The sequence below is a fragment of the Cibotium barometz genome, chromosome 9 (assembly GCF_041138505.1).
Source record: "Cibotium barometz isolate CiBa-2024 chromosome 9, ASM4113850v1, whole genome shotgun sequence".
NCBI lineage: Eukaryota > Viridiplantae > Streptophyta > Polypodiopsida > Cyatheales > Cibotiaceae > Cibotium > Cibotium barometz.
Genome location: NC_141054.1, coordinates 33,855,113 through 33,879,418, shown reverse-complemented (window position 1 = coordinate 33,879,418; position 24,306 = coordinate 33,855,113). Strand labels below are relative to the sequence as shown.

General features: G+C 41.3%; 1 protein-coding gene across 2 annotated transcripts; it reads left to right on the top strand.

Moving 5' to 3' along the window:
- The first annotated feature begins 299 nt into the window (after positions 1–299).
- Positions 300–3,356, top strand: LOC147635506 (uncharacterized). Of its 2 annotated transcripts, none has more exons than XM_086802802.1 (3): positions 300–968; positions 1,102–1,501; positions 1,589–3,356. In XM_086802802.1, the coding sequence occupies exons 1-3, from the start codon at positions 752–754 to the stop codon at positions 3,195–3,197; spliced, it is 2,226 nt and encodes a 741-aa protein (XP_086658928.1). In that variant the 5' UTR covers positions 300–751; the 3' UTR covers positions 3,198–3,356. The 2 variants fall into 2 exon arrangements, with proteins under 2 accessions (XP_086658928.1, XP_086658929.1); XM_086802803.1 differs by having other exon boundaries at positions 906–1,009.
- Positions 3,357–24,306: the final 20,950 nt, after the last annotated feature.

Sequence of the window (24,306 nt, the reverse complement as noted above, 5' to 3'; positions counted from 1 at the left end):
GGGTCTCTCTCTCTCAATGCATTATTATCGAGGGCACAGTGCGGTGTGGGGTAGTTGTTGTTGGGCTCCATTTTTTTTTCCCCCATTTTGCAGACCCGCACGCCCACTCCAAGTGCCCCACACACACATACACCCCAGTGGCACAGAGACGAACAAAAGTATTAAAGCCCTTTAAACTTTAAAGGTGAAGATAAATTATTAATATTTGAGGTCCTCGACTCCTTTTTTCCTCTAATTTTTTTTAATTTTAACACGGTCTGGACCATCAGCCTGACGTTGTAGGCCCGACTTAAAACTCAAGCAGGCCTGCAAGCACAAGCTGGCTAACCTGTGCAAATGGGGGGTGGGGGCCGTGAGGAGGCATAATGGAGCAAAGCAGCGGCAGGGAGGAAGCAGAGTCTCTCTCTCCTCTATTACAGACTCCTCCTGCATGCTCCACCTCTGTGTGTGTGTGTGTTGGTGGGCGTCTCTCTCTCTCTCTCTTCCCTATACCTGTGTGTCTATGTGTGTGTGTGTGGGCGTCTCTCTCTCTCCTACCTATACTTCATCGCTAGATCTCTCCCCCTCCATGGTTTGCCTCTCTCTCTCTCTCTCTCATCTGTGTGGGCGTCTCTCTCTCCGATTCTATATTTCCTCTCTCTCTCGCGGCGTCTCCCTCCCTGGTGGATTGTCTGCACGGAGATGAACACACCACTTCCACGTTCGGCACAAGCTTGACGACGTAGTGCTCCGACCTCCCTCCGACTCGTCAATGACGGATCTGCCCTCCACCACCGCATCTGCAATCCTTACGCATTATAATGCCACCCCCTCCACCATGCAACAAGATCTCTCCACACCGATGCACCTGCACGAAGCTTCCCTTCTTGCGTCGTCGTGCCCTCCGTCCTCCGCTCCTGCATTTTCCATCAGCACTTCCCTAGCTCCTGCAAACAACAAGCGAAAGCGTAGACCCGCAGGGACTCCTGGTAGTCATGCCTCCTCCATTATTACACAATGCTTCCTCAAAGTAAAGTGTATAATAATTCGACAAAGGTTCTAAGTAAGCGCTTGATCAATATCAACAGTGATGATTATAATCAATTATGAGTGGTTTTGCAGATCCAGATGCCGAGGTTGTAGCCCTTTCTCCCAAGACTTTGATGGAATCCGACAGGTACATCTGTGAGATATGCAACCAAGGCTTTCAGCGAGACCAGAATTTGCAAATGCACAGGCGGAGGCACAAGGTTCCATGGAAGCTTCTCAAACGGCTCAGCCCAGAGGTTCGCAAGCGCGTGTATGTATGTCCGGAGCCTTCCTGCTTGCATCACGACGCATGCCATGCATTGGGAGACTTGGTAGGAATTAAGAAGCACTACAGAAGGAAGCACAGCTGTGTAAAACAATGGGAGTGTGAGAAATGCTCAAAGGCTTACGCTGTGCAATCTGATTACAAAGCTCACTTAAAGACCTGTGGAACAAGAGGGCATTGCTGTGATTGTGGACGAGTCTTCTCGAGGTAATTCCAAGGCTAGTTAATCACTATTAATTTGATCTTAAGAACACTAGATTAGTCTGTAATTATTTAATTGATCGCCTGCTGCAGAGTTGAGAGCTTCATAGAACACCAGGATACATGTGGTCATGCTGCAAGAGACAAAACGGCTGTCGCCTCTAGAGACCAAACAGCATCATTGCCTTCACTAGCTGGTGATACACAAAAGGCCACGAGCCCAACTCCATCAGCCGACACCGTCAACGACTACTACCATCACGCCATCATGACTGCCAGCACGTCGCTTCCACATCGAGATGGCGCAGCTCCATCCCCTCGCTTCACTGCAGGCGCCGGCGGCTTCCTCTTCCACCAGTCAGCTCCTCTTCCTCCTAATTCTTCCCCCCCTGCCCTTCCTGCTACAGCTGCTCCTCCGCCGCCAGCAGCAGCTGCGCCGGCTAGCAGTTGGGCGGCGCAACCTCTCACGTCCTCGGAAGAACAGCAGCGGGGAGCCGAACTTCAGCTTCTTCCCTCAAAGCATTTGCATATAGAATCCTCTCAAAGCTCTGTAACTTGGGGAAAAGATATGACGTCTGCGATCAGTAGCGCCGCCTGCTCACCCTCAAGAACTGATGAGAAAACTGTCAAAAGCTCGCAGAAGAATACAGGGCCACCAAAGCTGCAGCTTTCCATTGGCTTGTACCAGGAGTCAGGCTGTGATACCAATACCCCTTTGATGCCAAGGGCCTCCGAGGGAAAGGATCGCTGCCTGATGCCTGACTCTGATACCATGGCATGGTTAGCTTGGAGGCCGCTGGACAGCTTGCAGATGCCGGCACGCCTAAATGATGATGTGTCTGTACCTACGGCCATGCAGGCCACGGCCAAGAGATGCTCTACATCAAGTGACAAGCAGCTTGCTCGAGGATCCGCTACGGACACCCACACAACTAATCTCGAGCTTGCCACTGGCTCAAGGGCTGATCCGGCGTCGCAGTCGAACGGGGCGGAGCTTGTCTCTCAGACTAAATCTTGCAATGGTGGCAGATCCGCCTCTGACTGGAAGGACACATCAACTTTATTTCCTCGTCGGATGCTGCAGGAGAATAGCATGGAGGTTAGCACATCCGCAGTGGACTTGGCCGTACAGCAGCAGCAGCGGCGCCTGTCCAGGGAATCAGCTGCAGCTGCGCCTGTGGAAGCGCCCCCTGATCATGATTCGGAGCAGATAACCCCAGGGCAGAAGCAGCTGCTCTCGGGGAGATGTAATTCAGCGGCGGAGCGGTTACTGCAGGAAGCGGGAGAGCAGCTAAAACGGGCGTCAGCTGAGAAACTTCAGGCAGAGCGAGCATGGCAAGAAGCCAAGCGTGAGAGGGAGCTGGCGGAGGCAGAGTTGGCAACCGCCCACAGGATCCGGGAGCACGCTCACTCGCAGTTGCTGCTGCTCAAGGCAGCGGCGGCTTTCCATCATACATCCTCGTCGTCATCTTCTCCACCTTCGTCTAATTCTCAATCCTTATATTCCCAACTGCACCGATATAACTGCCTCATCACATGCCCGACATGCCACCAGACCCAAATCGTCTACCCCGCTGTTAACGTGGCGGCGCCGCTCCTCTCCGACATAATAGCAGGCGCATACCCAGAATCGCCTCCCATCATAACCAACAAGCTGCCCTCTGCGAAGTCGCCTCCAACGAACAACTCAAACATCCCATAGATACGACATCCCTTCGTATGCCTCAACTTCCTGACATCTCCATACCCCCCTGATCAATGATGTTACTCGAGGTTGATTTCCTCTTTCAGAATGCCAATCTATTTCCTATGCATTAAAAACGACATTCTTTTACTAACGCGCATTATTCTTTTTTGCCATTCTTTTCCAAAAAGGTAAGCTCTAGTATCTCTCTCTCTCTCTCTCTCTCTCTCTCTCTCTCATATAACTTGAATGCTATAAAATGGGCGCAACCCCTTACGCTAGTTTGCTTTATTTTTCAATTATTATTGATTAAAAAGCAAAGACAATTTTAATTCGAACCTTTTGCTTATAATACAACAAAATTAAAATGGAAGGGAGTCTCCTTGAAGTGCTACCACTAGTCTTAATGAAGCTACCACTAGTTTTTTAAACTGCTTTTTGTAATGACTCTTCAATAATCAACTTAGTCAATGCCTTTTTGGCATGCCTAGCTAGGCCTTATAGTGTCCTTTTAAGTAAATTCTTGAAAAAGATGTAAGTAAAGAAGGGGCATGTTCCATATAAGTGGCTTTTTGAATGGACAAGTGGACAATTATTAACCCTTTATGCAAGTGAATGTTAATAAGTTTATTCATGCATGCATATTAAATGAAAATTAAAATGGAAAAGTGAAGGATTATTAACCCTTTATGCAAGTGAATGTTAATAAGTTTATTCATGCATGTATCTTAAATGAAAATAGGCAATAATTTCATCTCGTAAACAAGTATGTTGCAATTGTACCCTTCTGGCAAGATTGAGGAGCCTCATGTGGCGACAACCTAACCACTTTCCTATCAATCGATAGAAGGCTAGTCAACATTCAATATCTTCTCACAGACATGGCCAAGCCCCTTCATGATTCACGGTGTGAGTATTGGCATCCTTCGACAAAGACACACCATAATTTTGATATATGTGAGTTTGCAATAATACAACCTAATTATAACATTCCTTAACTATGTTTAGTGAATTGGCATCCCATGCAATTAACAGAGCCTATGATAGGTTAGATACTTTAAGACTAATAATGAGAGACTATTGAAAGATGAAGTATCAAAACAACAATTAGAAGACTTGCTAGTGGTAGCCTTTTTAGAATATTACCTTAAAAGGTAATGGCATCCCGTACAATTAAGAGAGTCTATAATAGGTTAGAAACTTTAAGACTAATAATAAGAGCCTATTGAAAAAACAAGTATCAAAACAACAATTAGAAGACTTGTTGCTAGTGCTAGTCTTTTTAGAATATAAACTAAAGGTCATGCATTACAAAATAAAGTAAACATCTTTGATTGTGTCTTTTTGTGTAAGTGTAAATATCATATATCTATGGTAACAATCTCACGTATTACAAAATATCATATATCTATGGTAACAATCTTTGTGTAAATATCATATATCAATGGTAATAATCTCATGTATTATAAAATGTCACATATATGTGGTAATAAAATTTATCTTTTTGTGTAAATATCATATATCTATGTTAACAATCTCATGTATTTCAAAATAGACACACTGAAAGATAATGCATTACAAAATAGAATAAACATCATTGATTGTGTCTTTTTGTGTAAGTGTAAATATCATTTTTCCATGGTATAATGATCTCCTATGTTAATTAATTATGAAACATAAACTAGTATAACACAAGGAAATACTTAGGAATTCTTTGTTGAATGCAAAAAACAACTATGATAATAATCTATTATAATACTTCATGTGAGCTTAACATTGGCTACCTATGCCTTTGATCTGCAATGGTTCTACAATAGAGGTTCTCAAAGTGTCTCACTGAGGCGACTAGGTCTGCACAATGAGCCGAAGAAAGGAAATGCTCAAAGGAGAAGGCAAATTTTTCATCCTTAGTAGATAACCCAAGGACTCTTAATAGGTGAGGCCTCACTATATCTGCAGGTCCATCTAAAAGAGAAACCAAGTAAAATACTATAAGTTTTGGTTTCAGGTTATGTATCACACGATAAAATCACATTTAACATCATATACTTACCTCTAACCTTAGCTCATCTATGATTCCAACTGTGAGACCCCTACCCCTCTATCTATACACAATAATATGGCATCAAATCACACTAGGGGTAGAGCGACTCACTAGGGGCCTTATATCACAATACCTTGATGCTTGGCTATTCTGTTAGCTCGCCTTCAATCTTTACATAAGGAAAAGTGAATGATTCATCCATGTGTTTCCCCTTTATAATTCCCATAAATAGGTCACATTGAGTGGCTTCTCGAGGCTCAATAAGATGTCCTCAGTTCTCAATTGTGAAGATAATTTCTCTATCCTTGTTCATGATTGCTAGTCTAAACTACTCATCCAATGTTTATCATTTTAACATATAATTTTGTCTTATTTAAGAAAGTGCCTACAAACTTGGGTCCACCCTACCAACCCACTTTCCAATGTTTAATCCTTTTTCTACTTAAACTAGATCCATAGGCTCAACCTAGCCCCGTCTAATCCCATGGGTATAGCTTTCTACCATACCACACTAGACCTATGGAACTCATGCACTCATAATAATTAAAACTGCCCTTTTACTCACACGCACCGTTTAAATAAGTTCACACACACACTCCTTTGAAAAAAATCCTCACATAAAAGATAAACATAGTATCATACAATTCTTCTCATATCATGCATAATTCCATATGTCCAGTCACCAGGCATGAACACTCTAGGTAGTACCGATCACTACAATACATCGAGGACAAAGTTTCTAGCATCGTTCTAGTAGTGGGGATGTCATGAGCAACGACATTTCGTTGTTGCTGAGCAGCAAAATGTCTCGCTCTGCTGTGCTGAATAGCTTTTTTGTAATAGTGTAGCAACGAAGTTTTGTTGCTTAATGAGCAGTGATACCATCGCACAGTGAAATTTTATTGGTACACTGTTAAAAACATTTCTAGAGAGTGAATGAGGATTGGTTTTAGATTATACATATCATATTTATATAGAAAGGAAAGATGGTTTGAAAAACAAAATCTTTCGAAACCCTTAAAGCCATGTTTGAAAAAAATTTAAGATAGTTTGAAAGAAAACTTTTTAAATGAAATGATTACATAAATAGTTTCGAGATTATGAATCCATCCCATCTTGTAATAGATGTTGCCTAATGAATCTCTACATCTAATGAAAGCTCAATGAAAAGATGGGGTTTGATATCAATATCACAATCATTATCTAAATAAAGCATTGTCATGATGGGGACTTATGATCTTCTTTGCACAGAATGATGTTCCTCACGCTCTTAGTTGGCCTTCTCTAGATTTTTTTGTTCATTTTGATCATCATCTTATTCCAATGAGTAAATTTGTGGTAGTACTTGCACCTCATCCAAAGATTCAACCTCAACATCTTGATCTTGAAAGATACATTTTAAACGAGGGGAAACTTATATAGCATACCACCACTTTGGATCAATTTGGTTTGCATGTGAAACACAATCCAAAATCACAAAGCAAAGAGGTAAAAGCAAAGGGATTATCAGTAATCATGCTTGCAATCTACACATTCATTATACTACATGATTTACTGGTGATTTGTTTGGGTGCTAACCTATTGACAGTATTGAGGTAGTATAACAGTATCAATTTCATCATTCCAAAACTTAGTGGAATCAATTTGAAAAAACCCATTTGGATGTTTCTACACGGTTGCTTGAGCATCTCTATATATCACCTTAAATCATTTGACATCAAAGATGAATAGACTAAATGCTCTAAATCCAACCTCAAGAGTATCTTGAATAGTTTCACAATACTCAAGAATGTCCTCTATGACATTGGTATCATGTCTAGTAGCTCGACTTTCTTGCCAAGAAGTTGGCATGACATCACATGCATGCTTGTATCTCCTAATCCACTTCTCTATGAACTATTTAGAATTTAGTGTAGAGGGTCTTTTCGAAACAAGTTATGGTCCACAAAGCGAACATGCATGATGGCCAATGGTTGTAAAGCCTATTATAAAATTAAGATAATTACACTACAAGAGATGGGGAGCATAGCCGCGTGAAGAGGAGAGAGAATAGAGAGAGGGGACATGGGCAGGTGTACACAATTACAGTTCGCAGCTAATTGTGCACCGCTAATACGTGGATATAGCCGCGTAGTACTGGGAAAAAAATCCAAACATTCCAAAGAGCATTCCCAAGAGCTGAAAATATCCCAATATCACAGAAGAAGAAGCACAAAATGTATTGTAATACAATCAAATATGGACTAAATCAAGACTAGAAAATTGAGCAATTGTTTAATCAAATACGGTGAGCTTGGCCCAATATCTCTTACATCTTCTATCAAATTAATACATGCTAGCTGGTCTATCTCAAGATCCATATGTCCCATTGCAAGATCAATAAAAAGATCTATCCCACTAGCAATGGACCGGACTCAACACACATCATCATCCTCATCATGCTCGGAATCAATTCCTTCCTCATTATCTTGGATAAAGACACCTTCATCTTTATTAGTTGGTGGTATCTCGCGCTCTTCATCTTGTACTTGATCCTCCACATGTTCATTTTCAAATGCCCCTTTGTCCATAAGCTCTTCAATATCCATTAAAAATGCTCTTTAAATGAGGAGCGACTTGTATGATATACCAGCATTTCTTGTCATTTATATCCACGTGAAACACAACCTATGCACTCATCTTCCTCATTACTCCATAATCGTAGCATTGTGGGATCCACTCGAGAGAGATACTCTGAAATGTGGACACATGGTTTTTTCACTAACCAACCCTCTGAAATGTGGACACATGGTTCTTTCACTAACCAACCCTCTGTCGTGCTTCCTTCTGGCCTAGCTCTTTTCCTAACAAAATCCTTCAAGGTCTTTATGAAACGCTCAAGGAAGAACATCCACCAAGCATGCACAACACCACACATCGACACTTCATCTATCAAGTGTACCACAAGATGTACTTGTAATTGACTAGTGAGGCTAGTTCTTAGGAGGTTCTTATCATGCACATTGCCTCCATTGCCATTACTTGAGCTGTCAATAGTGGATGGATGGATCTCCTTGGAACTTATGTACCTAAGATGAAGTTGAGTCCATTTAATTAGCATGACATGTCTCACAAACTAGCACAACATGTTAGAATTTTAGTTTTTCATACCTCACCCACCGCCCCCATTTTGTAGATGGCCTCATGCACTTTTTGATCTCCACACCCGGCTAATGCATATGGGAAGAATAAACTATGTAACACAAAACATTGCAATCAATGATATGTAATTACAATGAAAGACTATCATGCCACTTATATAAATAAATTAAACATAGATGAAACATGTTGTGCCAATGATGCGTTTTAGACCATACAAGTGAGTTTCTCCTTTCTTCTTTGTTTTTGTGAATGCCCCCTTTAAAAAATGCATGACACACGTAGGGGTACGAAAGGAGGCAATTTGATCCTTCACTCTCTTCTCCTCATTCTTTGTTAAGATCTAAGGTGCTTTAGGTAAAATTACCTTCCCGTTCTCTTGAACTATTGGCCAAGTGTTGGGGAGGCATTCAATCAATCTCAAGTCCTCTCGAACTGCTAAAGAATCTCTCTTGCCAATTATGTGGTCCCAAATATTCGATGTTACATTTTTTATGATATGCATCGGATCTAGAAGATGAATGATTCTTAGCTTTGTCCAATATGGGAGACAAAAGAAGACATTAAAATTGCCTTTACCTCTGTGCTATGTTGTGCAAGTGGTCGGGACACATCATGCACTTGGATGCCATGCCATAGTATCTCAAGCTCCTTGATCAAAGGTTCAAGGTACACATCCATGTTCTTGACCTTGTGCTTACTGAGCACGAGAAGAGCTAGCATCACATGACCCTTCTTTATTGACTTCCAAGGAGGGATATTGTAGTTCACTACTTCCACTGGTCATGTGGTCCATGATGTCGATTTAAGACCAAATGGATTGAATCCATCCATACCCAATCCAAGTTGTAAGTGGTAGGGCTCATCCTTGAATTTCGACAAGTTGTAAGTGGTAGGGCTCATCCTTTAAGTGGTAGGGCTCATCCTTGAATTTCGACCACTCTTCTTCTATGTGTTGCCATGCCAATGAATCCTCCAAAACCCTCATCGTGCCATCTAGTGGAACAATTTTGTTCATGCCATGTCATGAGTTCAGCAATAGACTTACACTGGAACATGTGTTGAATGCAGGGTATGATAGGAAAATGCCTCAACACCTTTTGAGGAATCATCGTACCTTGCAAATCACTTAGGTAACAAGACTCTCCACATTTTGGACGTTGAGTTGCATCTTTATGAGCACCTCAAAATAGCACACAATCATTGACACATGCATGTATACGTTTGTGATCCATATGCCAAGTGTCGCAATACTCTCCTAGCATATGCCCTTGTGCTTGGCATCTTGTTGTCCAAAGGAAGCATATTCTTCATGAGCCTACAAAGAGTTTGAGAGAATTTCAAATATTATTTATAAAAGATATGGTATGTCAAAATTTTGACAAGCTAACCACAAACACCAAGGACTCACCAAAAGAGGCTTGTAACACTAGCATCGCTCCAACCATATATGGTTTGCATGTTTAGCAACTCCAAGGTCACACAAAGGGTGGAGTAGGCACACCCCTCATTGAGTGGAGTGGTTTGTCGTAGTTGATCTTCATCAATTGAGACCTCGAGCTCCTCCTCTCCTTCTTTCTCAAAGAAGTCATCTATCATCTCATCCATGCCCAAATCTTCTTTGACTCCATGTTCCATTGATGGAGGCATTTCTTCCTCGTGTTGAGCATGCGAGCTCACCCCAATTGAATCATGGAGGTCTCTAAAGCCTTTACGTAATTGTCCACTAAACACAAAGTAATGAGGCATAGACTCCCTCATCCTACGACGTGACTCCTCCTCATCCTCATCCTAAAAAACATGGACTACTTTATGAATACCTAAATCGTGTGCATAAGAACTTGTGATACAGAATATATACATTCACCAACAAACTAGCCGCATGTCATACATCTTCGAATCGATCGTAATCTTGCATATGCTTTATTGTGATTCGTTGTTGTAAACGCACAATTCTCCCTTGAATCTCTTGCCTAGACATGGAATCTTTTGATGTCTTGCCTAGACATGGAATCTTTTGGCATAGCCACTCGTCGACTTTGCACGGGTGCCTCATCATCACCATCATCAAAAGTATTAATAGTTTTTATATATAGAAACTTTGTTTATCTTATTTCTTTTTGTGGCTAGGTTTAGGGTTTCTTATCTAAATAAGATTAACCGTATACAAGCCCTTCTCACAAGCATAAGAGGTAAGCCTCTTGACCTTGCTCTGCACCTTCAGCTGCCGAGAATTATTTTTCTTACATATGTTTTGCCTCTAGGCCTTATGTATGTATGAGACCTTATTCATGCATGAGGCTCTATGCATGAGACCTTATGCATGAGAAGCTCTATGCATTAGAGTCTATGCATTAAGCTCTATGTATGAAATTCTATGCATTAGGCTCTATGCATGAGACTCTATCTATAGGCTCTATGTATGAGGCTTCATGAGAATAGTCTTCTATGCATGAGCTTCTATGCATAGGCTCTGTCCATGAGCTCTATGCATGAGGCTCTATGCATGAGGCTTCATACATAGGCTTCTATGCTTGAGGCTCTATGCATGAAGCCTTCTATGCATGAGCTCTTATGTTCTATGCATGAGACCTTATGTACGAGCTCTATGCATTAAGGCTTTATTCATAAGCTTTTTATGTAATGTATGCTCTATGTGAGCTATGTTTCTATGTGTTTATGTAATGTTTTTTTGCATATAGATGTGGCCATCGTGGGTTTCATCACCATCGGACCAAGTCGGATTTATGGAGCGGCATCCTCTAGTGCCGCGCCCATACCCATAGATGACCCAAATTTACAGCATGTTTTAGAGGTACAAGCAGCTTGGAACCACTTGAACTCTAGGTACAAGGCCGATCAATTGAGTTTCTCGAGCTTATCTCCCACCTATTATGTGTTAACACATTAGCTATCCCATAGTCTCTCACATCCATGCTTCCCTATCGCTTCTACTTTGCCTACCCCTCATACTTCCACTTTCCCTACTCCTCACCCTTTGGCTCCTAGTACTTAGTGCACTCCTATCCTATCCATGGTGCCATCTCCCCAACGTGCTGCATCGAGAGTTGTGGGGATAAGTCAACTCATGAGGCATGAGTGTGTGACTCCCCTATCACACATGTATATTGCACTAGTACACATAGTGCACTTAGTACATTAAAAGTACTAAGTGTACTATGTACTATAACTTATGGGCTTGTACACACTATAAGGGTGGGCATAACGCCTTTACCCCAACAACCTCCCACTTAAAGGCAAAGTGTCCTTAAGTAAAGGAAAAGAAAAAATCAGCATGTACATGATAATATACAAGGCCATATCAAGGTTGAAAATGGCCTCATCCCCAATGCCCATTAAGTGTCTGCAATGAGCAAACCGCTCCGGAGGCAAACTCTTTGTCAACAGATCAGCCGGGTTGTCATCCGTGTGAATCTTAACAAGCTGAATTTGCTTGTTCTCTATCACCTCTCTGATGAAGTGATACTTCACATCCACATGCTTCGTCTTTGCATGAAAGACAGCGTTCTTTGCCAATTGGATGGCACTCTGACTGTCACAATGCAACAATGGAATATCCCCTGTATAACCCAAATCAACCACTAACCGAGATAGCCATAATGCCTCCTTGCAAGCCTCTGTGGCTGCAATATACTCGGCCTCTGTAGTAGATAAGGCTGTGCACTTCTGCATCCTGGATATCCATGACACAGCACCTCCTGTGAATGTAAACACATAACCGGTAGTAGACTTCCGGTTATCTGGATGACCGGCATAATCCGAATCCGTGTAACCATGCACTAATGCATCCTGTTTGCCAAAGCAAATGCACAAATCCTGTGTGCCCTTCAGGTATCTCATGACACCTTTCACTGCTTCCCAATGCTTCTTGCCAGGGTTGGCCATGTATCTAGAAACCACTCCCACTGCAAATGCAATGTCCGGCCTAGTAGCAACCATGGCATACATGAGACTGCCACAAGCTGAAGCATACGGAATCTTGGCCATATCAGCCCTGTCTCTATCTGACTGTGGGCTGTCCATAGCACTGAGTTTCACATATGGAGGCAAAGGAGTACTAGTCTTCTTCCCCCCATCCATATTGAACCTCTGCAAGACTTTGCCAATGTATTCCTTCTGAGACAAATACAACACATGCTGATTTCTATCCCGAAGTATCCGCATACCCAAAATGTGATTTGCATCACCCAAATCCTTCATATCAAAGGTTTCATGCAGCCTCTTCTTCAAGGAATCCATCTCTTTACGAGATTTCCCGGCAATCAACATATCATCGACATATAAGATGAGGATCAATAGACTGCCATCCAAAGCTTTCTTGGTGTACAAGCAGTGATCTATGTCACTTCTCCTGAATTTCTGAGATTTCATGAATGTATCAAATTTATGATACCATTCTCTTGGTGCCTGTTTGAGCCCATAAAGACTCTTTTTCAGCTTGCATACAAGCTTCTCCTTTCCACTTACTGCATAACCCTCTGGCTGCTGCATATATATCTCCTCATGGAGATCACCGTGAAGAAAAGCAGTCTTCACATCCATCTGAATCAAGTCCAGATCATCATGCGCAACCAAAGCCAACACAGCTCTAAGTGTGGTCATTTTGACCACTGGAGAGAAGATCTCCTCAAAGTCCACACCATATTCCTACTTAAAGCCCTTAGCCACTAACCTGGATTTGTATCTTGGCTTTGCATCTGGTGCAACTTTGAGCCTGTATACCACTTGCATGGCAAAACCTTCTTGCCTGCAGGCAAATGCACCAACTTCCATGTTCCATTTTTGTGCAGAGAATCCATCTCTGACTTCATGGCACGCTCCCATAGAGCTTTGTCTGCCCTCTGTAAAGCCTCTTTATAACATGAGGGCTCCCCACAGTCAGTGAGCATCAAGTAGTCAACCCCTGGAACAAACCTGTCAAGGGCTCTGGAGGGTCTAGTGGACCTCCGTACCCAATGACCATCATTTGCAGGTTGCTGTCCAGCCTGCATATCACCCATTGGTGGCTCCTATTCCATGCCATAAGGCTGAAAAATCATGCCCGGTATCTCCTCTAACTGTGGTATATCCATAGGGATATCTTCTGCCATATCTGGCTGTCCATTTGGACCATTTTCAGCACCATTTAAGGGCTGGTTTTCCTGCTGTAATGGCTGATTTACAGCCCTTTGTTGTTGTCCATGATGTCCATCATCATCAAAGATGACTCTGCCAGGCTCCTGTTGCCTTGCAGGCTCCTTATACATGCATGTTTCATCAAAAATGACATCATTGTTGCGTATGATCTTTCTATTCATGGGATCCCAAAGTCTATACCCCATTTCACCTCTGTCACCATATCCTAGGAATATGCATTTGTGAGACTTAGGATCAAGTTTGGTGCGCATTTCCGTGCGTATGTGCACGTACGCAACGCAACCAAACACTCTCAAGCGCTTGTATGACGGAGGCTTCCCTGTCCATACTTCTTCTGGCACTTTCCCACCAAGCCTCGTGTTAGGTGACCTGTTTATAAGGTGAACGGCTGTCATAACAGCTTCAACCCAAAAACCATGAGGTAATGCAGCATGTGACAACATAGAACGAACCTTCTCCTGTATGGTCCTGTTCATCCTCTCTGCTGTCCCGTTTTGTGGAGGATCATAAGGAGTAGAGAGCTCCCTCTTGATGCCTTTAGCATCACAAAAGTCCTGAAACTGTTTGGACATGTACTCTCCACCATTGTCGAAACGCAAAGCCTTCAGTGTTTTGCCAGTTTGATTCTCAACATGAGCAACAAACTTCTGAAACACTGAGAATGTATCACTCTTCAAACGAAGAGGATAAACCCACACCTTGCGTGTGGCATCATCTATAAAAGACACAAAATATTTTGCCCCTCCCAAAGAAAGCTGAGGCATCTCACATACATCTGTATGCACAAGCTCTAACTGAGCATCTTTCTGTCCAAGAGCTTTCTTGTGGGGGCACTGTACTTGCCTACCATATATACAATGCTCACAAAACTGAAAACTTGAAAACTTTAGAGAAGGCAAGTAACCCAAACGAGACAATTGCTCCATTCCCTTGACACTCATGTGTCCCAACCGGCTATGCCACATAGAAATTTCCGGCAGCTCGGTTGCATTTACATTAGCATGGTGACAAACACCTGCATGCATAAAGTAAAGAGTGTCCACCTTAGAGCCTCTGGCAACAACCAGTGAGCCCTTACTAATCTTCCACTTTCCACGACCAAATGTGGTAACATAATCAGCATCATCAAGCTGTCCAGTAGAAAGCAGATTCTTCTTGATCTCAGGCACATGCCTGACATCATGGAGCATAAGCTATGAGCCATCTGAAAACACAAGCCTCACATCACCTCTGCCAAGAATCTTGCATGCATGGTTATCACCCAAATAAACCACTCCTTCATTGCCAGCAGTATACCTGACAAACAAGTCTCTGCAACCTGTGACATGAAAGGAGGCACCTGAATCAATGATCCATGAGTGCATACCATGACCACTTGTAAGAAGTGAATGCAAGTGAAGACGTAAAGAGGACCTCATCCTCACTGCCACCTGCATGTGACACATTGATTTCTTCAATTTTGACTCCACTTTTGCCCTTTGGCTTTACATCTTTGGCTTCATCTTTCTCTTTGTCTTTGCCTTTTCCCTTTTCCTTTTGATCATTTTTCCATTTGTAGCATTGCTTTTTAATGTGTCCCTTCTTGCCACAATAATGGCATTCCAAATCCTTTTTGGAGCGAGACTTGCTCCTTCCCCGTTCTTGGCTTTTTCCCCTTTGCTAGGATCTCCCACGTGCATTCATTGCATTGGACTTTCCAACAGAGTTGTTTTTCCTGTTCATCTCCTCTTGAAGGAGAGCACCCTCAACATCTGCATATGACAGCATAGCATGCGAATTGCTAGTGGCTGTCCTGAATGTGTCCCAACTCTCTGGCAAAGTGCATAACAAAAAAGTGGCTTTGAACTCATTGTCCATTACCAACTTTTGATTAATGACCTGGCTGACAATACCATTAAACTCATTTAGATGGGCTGTCATAGACGCCCCTTCCTTCATCTGAAGACCTATGAGTTTCTTCAACCAATACACTTTGCTTGAGGCACTTTGTTGGGCATACAAGTCCTGCAATCTCTGCCACATTCCCCAAGCTGTCTTCTCTTCACGAATGCTGAAAAGTAATGAGTCTGACACAGACAACATGATAGTAGATCTTGCCAGCTCATCCATATCTTCCCACTCTTCAGCAGTAAGAGAAGCGGGCATTACAGCCCTTTCTTTGATAGGCTTGTGCTGCTTTTTCTGAAGCAACACATTGTAGCACTGGGTTTGCCAAATATCATAATTATGCGAGCCTTCAAGCTTCTTGATGTGAAGCAATGAAGAGCTCTCACCTGTGGTTGCCATAGCAATATGCAACCTGTCAATGCCTGACTCCCTGCAAAATGTGCAAACACTGCACCAAAAGCACACAAAGTGCTCACAGTTGTTCTCCCAAGCTTTATCTCCCACTGCGGAAGCAAGAATGCAACTTTTCTCCCACTTTATGTGATGAAATCACCAAAATCTGGTTGCTGCAGATTTTGGACAGCACCTTAAATGTGCTCTATTGCCCTTCCAAAGTACTGTATAACAGTACCAAGTGCTCATAAATGATGTACCAAACCTGTACCGGCAAGTACAGCAGCTGAAATTGAACCTTTTGGTCACTCAAAACAGTGTACAACCATGCCAAAACTTGCACAAAGCTGTGCCAAATCTGTACCAACAGGTACAATAGCAATAAATACTCTCCTGGCTGTCCAAACGAGTAAAAATCAGACTTTTACAGTCCCGAACACTGCATAAAACAGTCCCGCACAGAAATTGGGCAAAAGCCCCTTGACTGCAAGCTGATTTTTGAGGATTCAAGGCATAAATGTCTTGCCTGCTGCTTTGCCAAGCTCAACAAGCATACGAACTTGAAAAGCCCCTTGAATTAAGATCAATTTCTGATCATACATGGTACATTGACGCACATGAAGGCATCCAGAGTGTTCACGATGCTTCCCCCTGGCCACATATACATCAAATACATGAAAGCCCCTTGATTTACAGGCACATTGAGTGCTTGTAAGGCATCAGCACATTATCCACAGCATCAAATGCGATTGCCTGCATGCAAATCAACCAAATCGGCACAAAAGCCCCTTGATTTGCACTGCAATTTGCTGCAATTTTGCCCAAATGTGCGATTTTTCACATCATACAGCATGTATGAGTGCTTAATTGCACAATTACATCAAAAGCCCCAAATTTCGACATTCAATTTCCTGCAAATTGATCCTGATTGTGACCAATTTCCTGCAAATTGATCCTGATTGTGACCAATGTCACCCAATTTTGCCAATTTCGCTCAAAATTGAGCAATTCGGCACCTGTAAATTGATTGAATTGATAAGAAATTTCCAAAATTGAAGGCAAATACCTCTTAATTTTTTGAATTTCTCTGATCTGTAGGCTGAATTTCAGTTGTTGCAAGAGAAAGAGGTTGATGATGCTACTGCTGCTTTTGCAAAAATGGGCAATTGAAGGAGCTGCTGTGCAGGTTCTTGGAGGTGATCCTTGCTGCAGATTTGATGGATGCTCCAATCAAGCTGATGCGTTTGCTGCTCGCAACCCGTGGCTTCAGACAAGCTGTTGAGTCTGATGAGAGGTGTGTTGCCTATGGCTTCTAAGACTCCACCTCTCCGACTGTTAATTTGCTTTTGCTGCGTTGTCCATGGCCATGCGCGAGCCTCCAGTAACGTCGATACAGAATTGTCGCTATGAACAGTGTGAGAGACGCTGCAGTTGCAGGAATCAAGCCTCGCGCAAGCTTTGAGCTCCCCATGTCATAGTTGTCTCTCGAGTCTGGAGTCTAGACATCAGTGCCTCCGCGTGCAGATTTAAGCTGATTACTGCTGTGCGCTTCAAAGTTGCCGCCACCTTCGCCTAGTGCTCGCTACACGTGTTTTGTTACCACACTCGCCTGGTTGCTACACGCGACAAGCGTGTTTTTATTGACGTCGCCTCTTCGCTCACGCCCAGCAGCCAGCTTGTATGTTCACCTTCATTGGACGCCTGGCTGTGGTTCGCAGCCTGCTTCTTCGCTTGATTGGCTGCGCCTGACTCCTTGTCCGCCTGGCTGCTGTGACCCTGATGCAAGCTGCTCAGCGCTCTCTGCCACAGCTGTAGTATGACAGCAGCAAAGCAAGCAGCTCGTTCAGCTATCAAGGAGAAGAGGGAAGAGGGAGGGATCACTAAGCTCTGATACCAGTTGATGGGAGAAGGAAGAATTAGGGTTAGGTCATGTAGGAGATATACACAGAGAAGCACAAGGGAGAGAGAGAGAGAGAGAGAGAGAGAGTTGTGGGGATAAGTCAACTCATGAGGCACGAGTGTGTGACTCCCCTATCACACATGTATATTGCACTAGTACACATAGTGCACTTAGTACATTAAAAGTACTAAGTGTACTATGTACTATAACTTATGGGCTTGTACACACTATAAGGGTGGGCATAATGCCTTTACCCCAACAATCACGATGCCACTCAAGTGGTGATAGCTCGAGAGCTTCTTAGAGCCATCAGCAAGTAGTGGGGGAGGTGGTGCGGTGTATGCTTTGTGAGAGGTGCACGATCACCTTCACCTATGATGATAAGTGACGTGCTCAAGGAGGGTGGGATGATTTGCTATACCGTAGATGAGGAGGGCAGACCTTATATGGATGACATGAGACGACGGGTTTATTATACCTTCCGTCATTTAGTCAACCAAATATATAAGGATGCCTTCAAACCAGGGGAAGAACAAAAAGACAAAGACTTCATGTATGTAGTTCAGCGCGTGCATGAGCAGTTTCCAAACCCACCAGGCACACGTTTTTTCGATGATTGGGCGAGAAATCGCATTATAAAGATCCTTAATAATAAGAGGTCTTGCACAAAGGGGTGCGTGTGAAAGAGGGAAAACAAATTCCTACCAACTACACCATTAAGGACTGGAAGAAGGCGAAGAAGGAAGCAAGGAAGAGTACTCAATAGCCTCAACAAATTCCTACCAACTACACCATTAAGGACTGGAAGAAGGCGAAGAAGGAAGCAAGGGAGAGTACTCAATAGCCTCAACAAAAGGCGACGCACGACGCGAGTCAACTACTGAAGTATGGTATGATGAAGTATGGATCCAGAGGAAAGGCAGCCTAGCTTGCACGATTTGTAAGTTTTCTCTTTGCTAATTTTCACTAAGTTTACTTCACGTATCGTCATGATATCTCATGCATATTGAAATTTGTTATATGTCCCCACATCTCACCCATTCTATACCCATTTTTTTTACAGACAATACATTGCTATAGCTTCTCATTGTATCCAGTGACATCGAAGTATTTTTTCATTGGTTCAATCCACTTTTCCACAGCCTCGCCCAAGTTTTTCCCTTCACTCTTGAAGGGACCTGGCTGTTTCTACTATCTTCAGCCTTACAAGAGCCAGTTTACTTTTCTCATTGTATCCAGTGACATCGAAGTATTCTTCCATTGCTTCGATCCACTTTTCCACAGCCTCGCCCAAGTTTTCCCCTTCACTCTTGAAGGGACCTGGCTGAGATCTGTCACTCTTGAAGGGACCTGGCTGAGATCTGTGAAGGGCTTTGCGAACATCGGGGTCAAGCTCTTCCTCATCTATGAGAGGATCTGGCTGCCAGGGTTGGCATGTCTCATGATTCTGCCAAAATGATACATCGTTAAATTTCTATTTAATTTCATCATCGAGATCCTAAGACTTAAGAAGTTCAAAAATAATTACTTTCAACAAGATAATCGATCTTATTAAAGATCTACGACATACGTCCGAGGAAACAGATCTTATTTCTTTAAACTCGATATTTGATAGTCACTTAGATAACTGGAAATTTTTCACAAAACATTCTTTATTTACATAAGGTTTGCAATATATACATAGAGTAACATGGCTCCAAAAAATCAAAACCTCCGTGGTATAAGCATGAGACGGCGATACTGGGCTACTAAGATGCCATGATACAATTGTTCCCTTACTGCTAAAGGTGCTACAATCTTACTTCCCGGGATAAAACATCTAAGAAGTCTATAAATATGACAAGAAAGCCTAAAATCTTGAGGTGTGGGGTGATACAAGATAACACCGCGAACCACCTTTAGCCTCAACAGGACCATGGCTAAAGAGATACTCTTCCTCAGCATTAGGCGGCGCTGGTTGCAAAAGGCGTGGACATATTGCCCTGCATGCCACTTATGTTGTCATCTCTCAGTCGAGTCCAAAAAATATAATTCCTCAAAATGATTTGTGAGTCTTGCTCTGCTTGTTCGAGGAGTCGTATAGCAGAGGAGAGGATATGCTCAAAAGAGAAAGCAGTCATATCTTGAGATTGAGTAGGATTGGGAATACCAGATAGACACAGAACGTCCATCTATAAAATCAAATTCATCGATTAAAAGTCTTCATTAATGAAGCTTAATCTAAATGAGAATACAACATGAAAATACATCTTTATAAGTTTTTATTAGAAATTTCTGATAAAATTTGTTTTTCCTTCTTAAGCTTTCAACAAAGCTCTAATACCAACTCTGAGACCCCTGCCCTCTCCGCGCGACCTTCCCCGAGGAGGCGCTGGTAGTGGAAGTAGCAGCCTCACGTGCGAGGCAGGGTTTCCCACTCAGGGCCTCGCCCATGAATGTCCAGACAAGAGACTAATCCGACGGTTCCTCCGAAACTGAGACCGAAAAAACTTCCCTCGCCCGAAAAGCACAGACGATTCTGCCAGGAAAATCATCTAACAAAAAATTTATCTAACAAGTCAAGGCCTTAACTAGCTTTTCTATTCCGACCAAACTCGTAGTAGGTCACATGGCCAGATCAAGGAAGGGACTTGCACTTGGCTCATAGAAATCACCGCTTTTTTTCCCTTAAGCGAGGCACAGCCACCCGCTGATTCTTTCCCACAGAACAAGAATCTTCTTGGGACTTATTCTAACTAATGTAACTTGAACGTATCTAACTGTACCGCAGGAATCCATCGATCCAGCCTAACCCCAATCGGCCCATGGGTTAGCCAACCGCCCAACCACTATATTGGTGGGATCTCTTTATATAAAAATTTGGTTGAGTTTTGTCCCGGGTACCAGGGAAAAGAGTTCCCATGCCCCCTAGCCAACACTCATGCAAAATACAAGTTAGACACACCACTTACGCACCTTGGCAGGCTTTGTCGCTGCCCACCGAGCGATGTCCTTTGACGACTCCGTGCCAACTGTTGCAACGTAACTCTCCTTAGTTTAAACCATAAGCCAAATGCTTCCTCCACCCAGCATTCTGGCGTAAGACAATCCCTTTCAAAAAACAGAGTTTCTATGCAAGTAAGAATATCCCATTGAGTTTGATTCCACAAGACCCTTTTTCTCAAAATCCAGACTTTCTTAATGAAAATCACGAATCTCGTATCTCGGTAATCCACCCATCAGTTACAACGAATTTATAACTTATTTTTCGTCGATTTCGGGTCTTAAGGAAAACTTCTCTAAATCAGTCCGGTAGTCCATTCTTCGTACTAAAGAAATGGGAATGGTCACAAGGTTTTGCTTAATTTCTGACTTGAGAGATGGGAAAACATCTTACTAGCCCACCATTCTCACGTGGTCGTGGTCTAACCATAAATTACTCAAATTTAATCCTAGCATTGATTCCTAAAGATTTTTCTTCTATTTATCTAATAAATTAATGGTGATTTCCAATCGTAAGGAAAAAAAATATGAAAATTTATTATTTCCTGGTCACAATAGAATTATAAATAGTTCTATTCAAGAATGATGGAATTTTATAAAGATAACTCTTTTTTTTAAAATCCATTTGTGAATATGCATAGATCATTTTATTGATTTATTCACATAGAAATATCTTAAAATATTTTTTTCTCCATTTTGATCCTCAACATTAATATACTATAATTTTCTACATGAAATTATGGTGAAACCTTCTCTTTTAACATTGAAATTAATTTATGCATTTTCTAATTAAAGTACGATGAAAATTTCTCTTTTCTAAAATAAATAAAAATACCCATATTTGAAATATGCCAAAAATTCCTCTTTTAATATTTAAAATATTTGTATCTAGAATATCGTGGGAATTCCTCTTTTTGCATCTAAATTTTTATGCATGTACATATATGTCAAAAATTTCTCTTTTAATATTTAAAATATTTGTATCTAGAATATCGTGGGAATTCCTCTCTTTGCATCTAAATTTTTATGTATGTACATATATAACAAAAATTCCTCTTTTCTCTATTTAAACAATTATGCATAAATACTACAAAAGAATTTTCCATAAATATGACAAAAATAGTTCTTTTAGCATAAAAATATCTATGCCTAGAATATGATGGGAATTCCTCTTTTTGCTTTATTCAATTTATGCATAAAAATAAGATTCATCTTTTTTCTAGAAAATTTTATCATAGCTTCGCTGCAATTTCTGAGAATGTTCAATGTTCTAATCTTAAATAAATACTCATAACTATGAAATGTGGTGAAAATTCCTCTTTTAAAATAAAAATTTATTTATGCATACATAACATAATTATAATCATAATTATAAGCATAATTACGATTAAATCTCTTGGTTATTCTTTAAAATATCCATTCATCATTCCTATGTGAAAATAATTGTAAAAATGTTAGCATAACTCTCTTTTTGACTGAAAATGAATTAAGCTTAGAATTAATCATCATTTTTAACTAGATTAAAATCATAAAAAAATATTTAATCTACTTCTCTAGCTTATCAAGCCTAGAGTTTTGGTTAAGATAATGAGATTATCATTAAGATCCATCCTTCTAACAAGGATCTAACCATAAAGATGATTAATCTTGCAAAAGGAGAGATTTACTAATAAAAAATATTATAATTAAGTATAAAGATTAGCATTAAACCATTTAAACATTATGAATCATTAAAAAGCTTGATTTCAAGAAAAAACCATTGATTAAAAAGCTTCCCAAGAATTAGAGGGGTTGGGAAGAAGATAACCATTGATAAAGATAGAAAAACACCATGGATTAAGGCTTACCCTTGATTTTTGGCTTGATTCTTTGATAAAGAAGTGAAGCCCACAAAGCAAGCTTGACCACCAAGATGGGGAGGGTAATCTCCAAGAGAGGATGGAGATTTGTGAAGCTCCAAAGCTTCCCAAAGTAGAGGTAAAATAGAGGGATAATAAAATTACACTAAAATAAAGATAATACTGGCATGTAAATACACAAAGATGAAAATACAAAGGAATGAGGGTCTATTTATAGGTGAGGTAGGCCACTAACCAAGTCCAACAGGGTTCTAGAGGCTTCTAGCTTCAGTTTGACCCAATTTGGACAAGATTTGGACCAGTTTGGCTCACTTTTTGATCTAGTTTACAGGAGGAGAGAGGAGAGATAAAAATATCTCATTTTTTTGAATTAAAAATTCAAGATAATGATAAAAAAAGGCACCTATTTCATGATCCCTCTCCCTCCTTACTGAGGTGTCAAAAATATATTTTTTAACTAATAAACCTTGCATCTATTGAGGTTGAGCTAAAGCCATATGAATGAGGCTCAAGGTGAGAGGGATTAGTGAAGGCTCCTTATCCCCTTCCCAAAGCTTTTTCAAGGGTTAATCTGCTTCCTGCTCATCACATGGAATATACATATTATCGTAAACATCCTTATAAAAATAGAACCTTAAGTTGGCCTCTACTTTACAGCCAGGCTTTTAGCCCAAGTTTGTTAGGTTTAATGGGGTCTATTTTGTTTGTTGACTGTTGGAGCATGAGAAGCTTTCTTTAACCCACATCATCCTAAGAGCTACCTAATCCACTATGCAAGTGCAAAGAAACCTTGTCTGAATGAGTCTAAACTTGAAGGGGCCTTTAGTTAACACAATTCTGGTCAAATAGTAATACCTTCAGTCTTGAAGGGATCCTCTCTCGATTCCATGGGCTCTACAAGATGTGGGATAGTCCAAAACCAAGATCCGTAGCTTCTTGAGGTAGAAAAAACTTGTTCTGGTGGCTATGAAAGACCAGGAACTTTTATAACCACAAGCTCAAAAAACTATTCCACTAGGGGTCTACCTTCATAGACTACTCTGTCTATGAGTTATTATCAAGCATAGAGAATTCCCTTTTTCCAAAGAGACTTAGGTTCCAGACTTAGAAAAAATTATGCTTTTTATTCAAGAGAAACCAAAACTAATGCAAAACTTGTTCGAATGGCACCAAAACTAAAAGTTGGGATGTTTGGAGTTAAGCACACTGTAGATGCTTCAACCCTAATTTTTCAATAAATAACTGCTAATTTTAGCAAGGACTACTAAAATAGGTAGTGATCCAACTTTGTCAAGTCAAATATAGTTATCATTGCACGAGAAGAGAGATAGAGCCATGCATGAAAATTAGGAGGGTTTTTATGTCTAGTTTAATCTCACATACTAGGTAGCAGCTCCAGATTTTGACTAGACATGGTTGGGGTATTGGGTCTTCTTTGTGCAAGATCATGTTTTGGGTCAACCTACTAGGAGATATGGCTAGGCATGTAAATTATTGAATTCGGCCCTAAAATCACAAGAGTTAGACTTATTCTCAGTCGAGAATAGCATGTCTAGGGGCTCTTTGGATTGGTCCTCAAAACATTGCTTAACATTAGTGGCACCTCAAAACTACTTTTTTGCTCTCTATCTACTAATTTTAGCTAGATGTGGAAACTAGAAGAGGCAAGGACGTAAGAAATAGGAACTTTTTAACCTTGCGAGTTTGAGATCAAACTTGGTAGATGGCAAGGTCCCATAGTTGTAAACAATGTACATTAGTCAAATC

What these genes read in the sequence shown, in the direction of transcription:
- LOC147635506 (XM_086802802.1), top strand. Translation starts at nt 752, where the DNA reads ATGACGGATCTGCCCTCCACCACCGCATCTGCAATCCTTACGCATTAT. An exon ending in TAGACCCGCAGGGACTCCTG is followed by an intron (nt 969 to 1,101) that starts GTAGTCATGCCT and finishes GTGGTTTTGCAG; the next exon opens with ATCCAGATGCCGAGGTTGTA. An exon ending in TGTGGACGAGTCTTCTCGAG is followed by an intron (nt 1,502 to 1,588) that starts GTAATTCCAAGG and finishes CGCCTGCTGCAG; the next exon opens with AGTTGAGAGCTTCATAGAAC.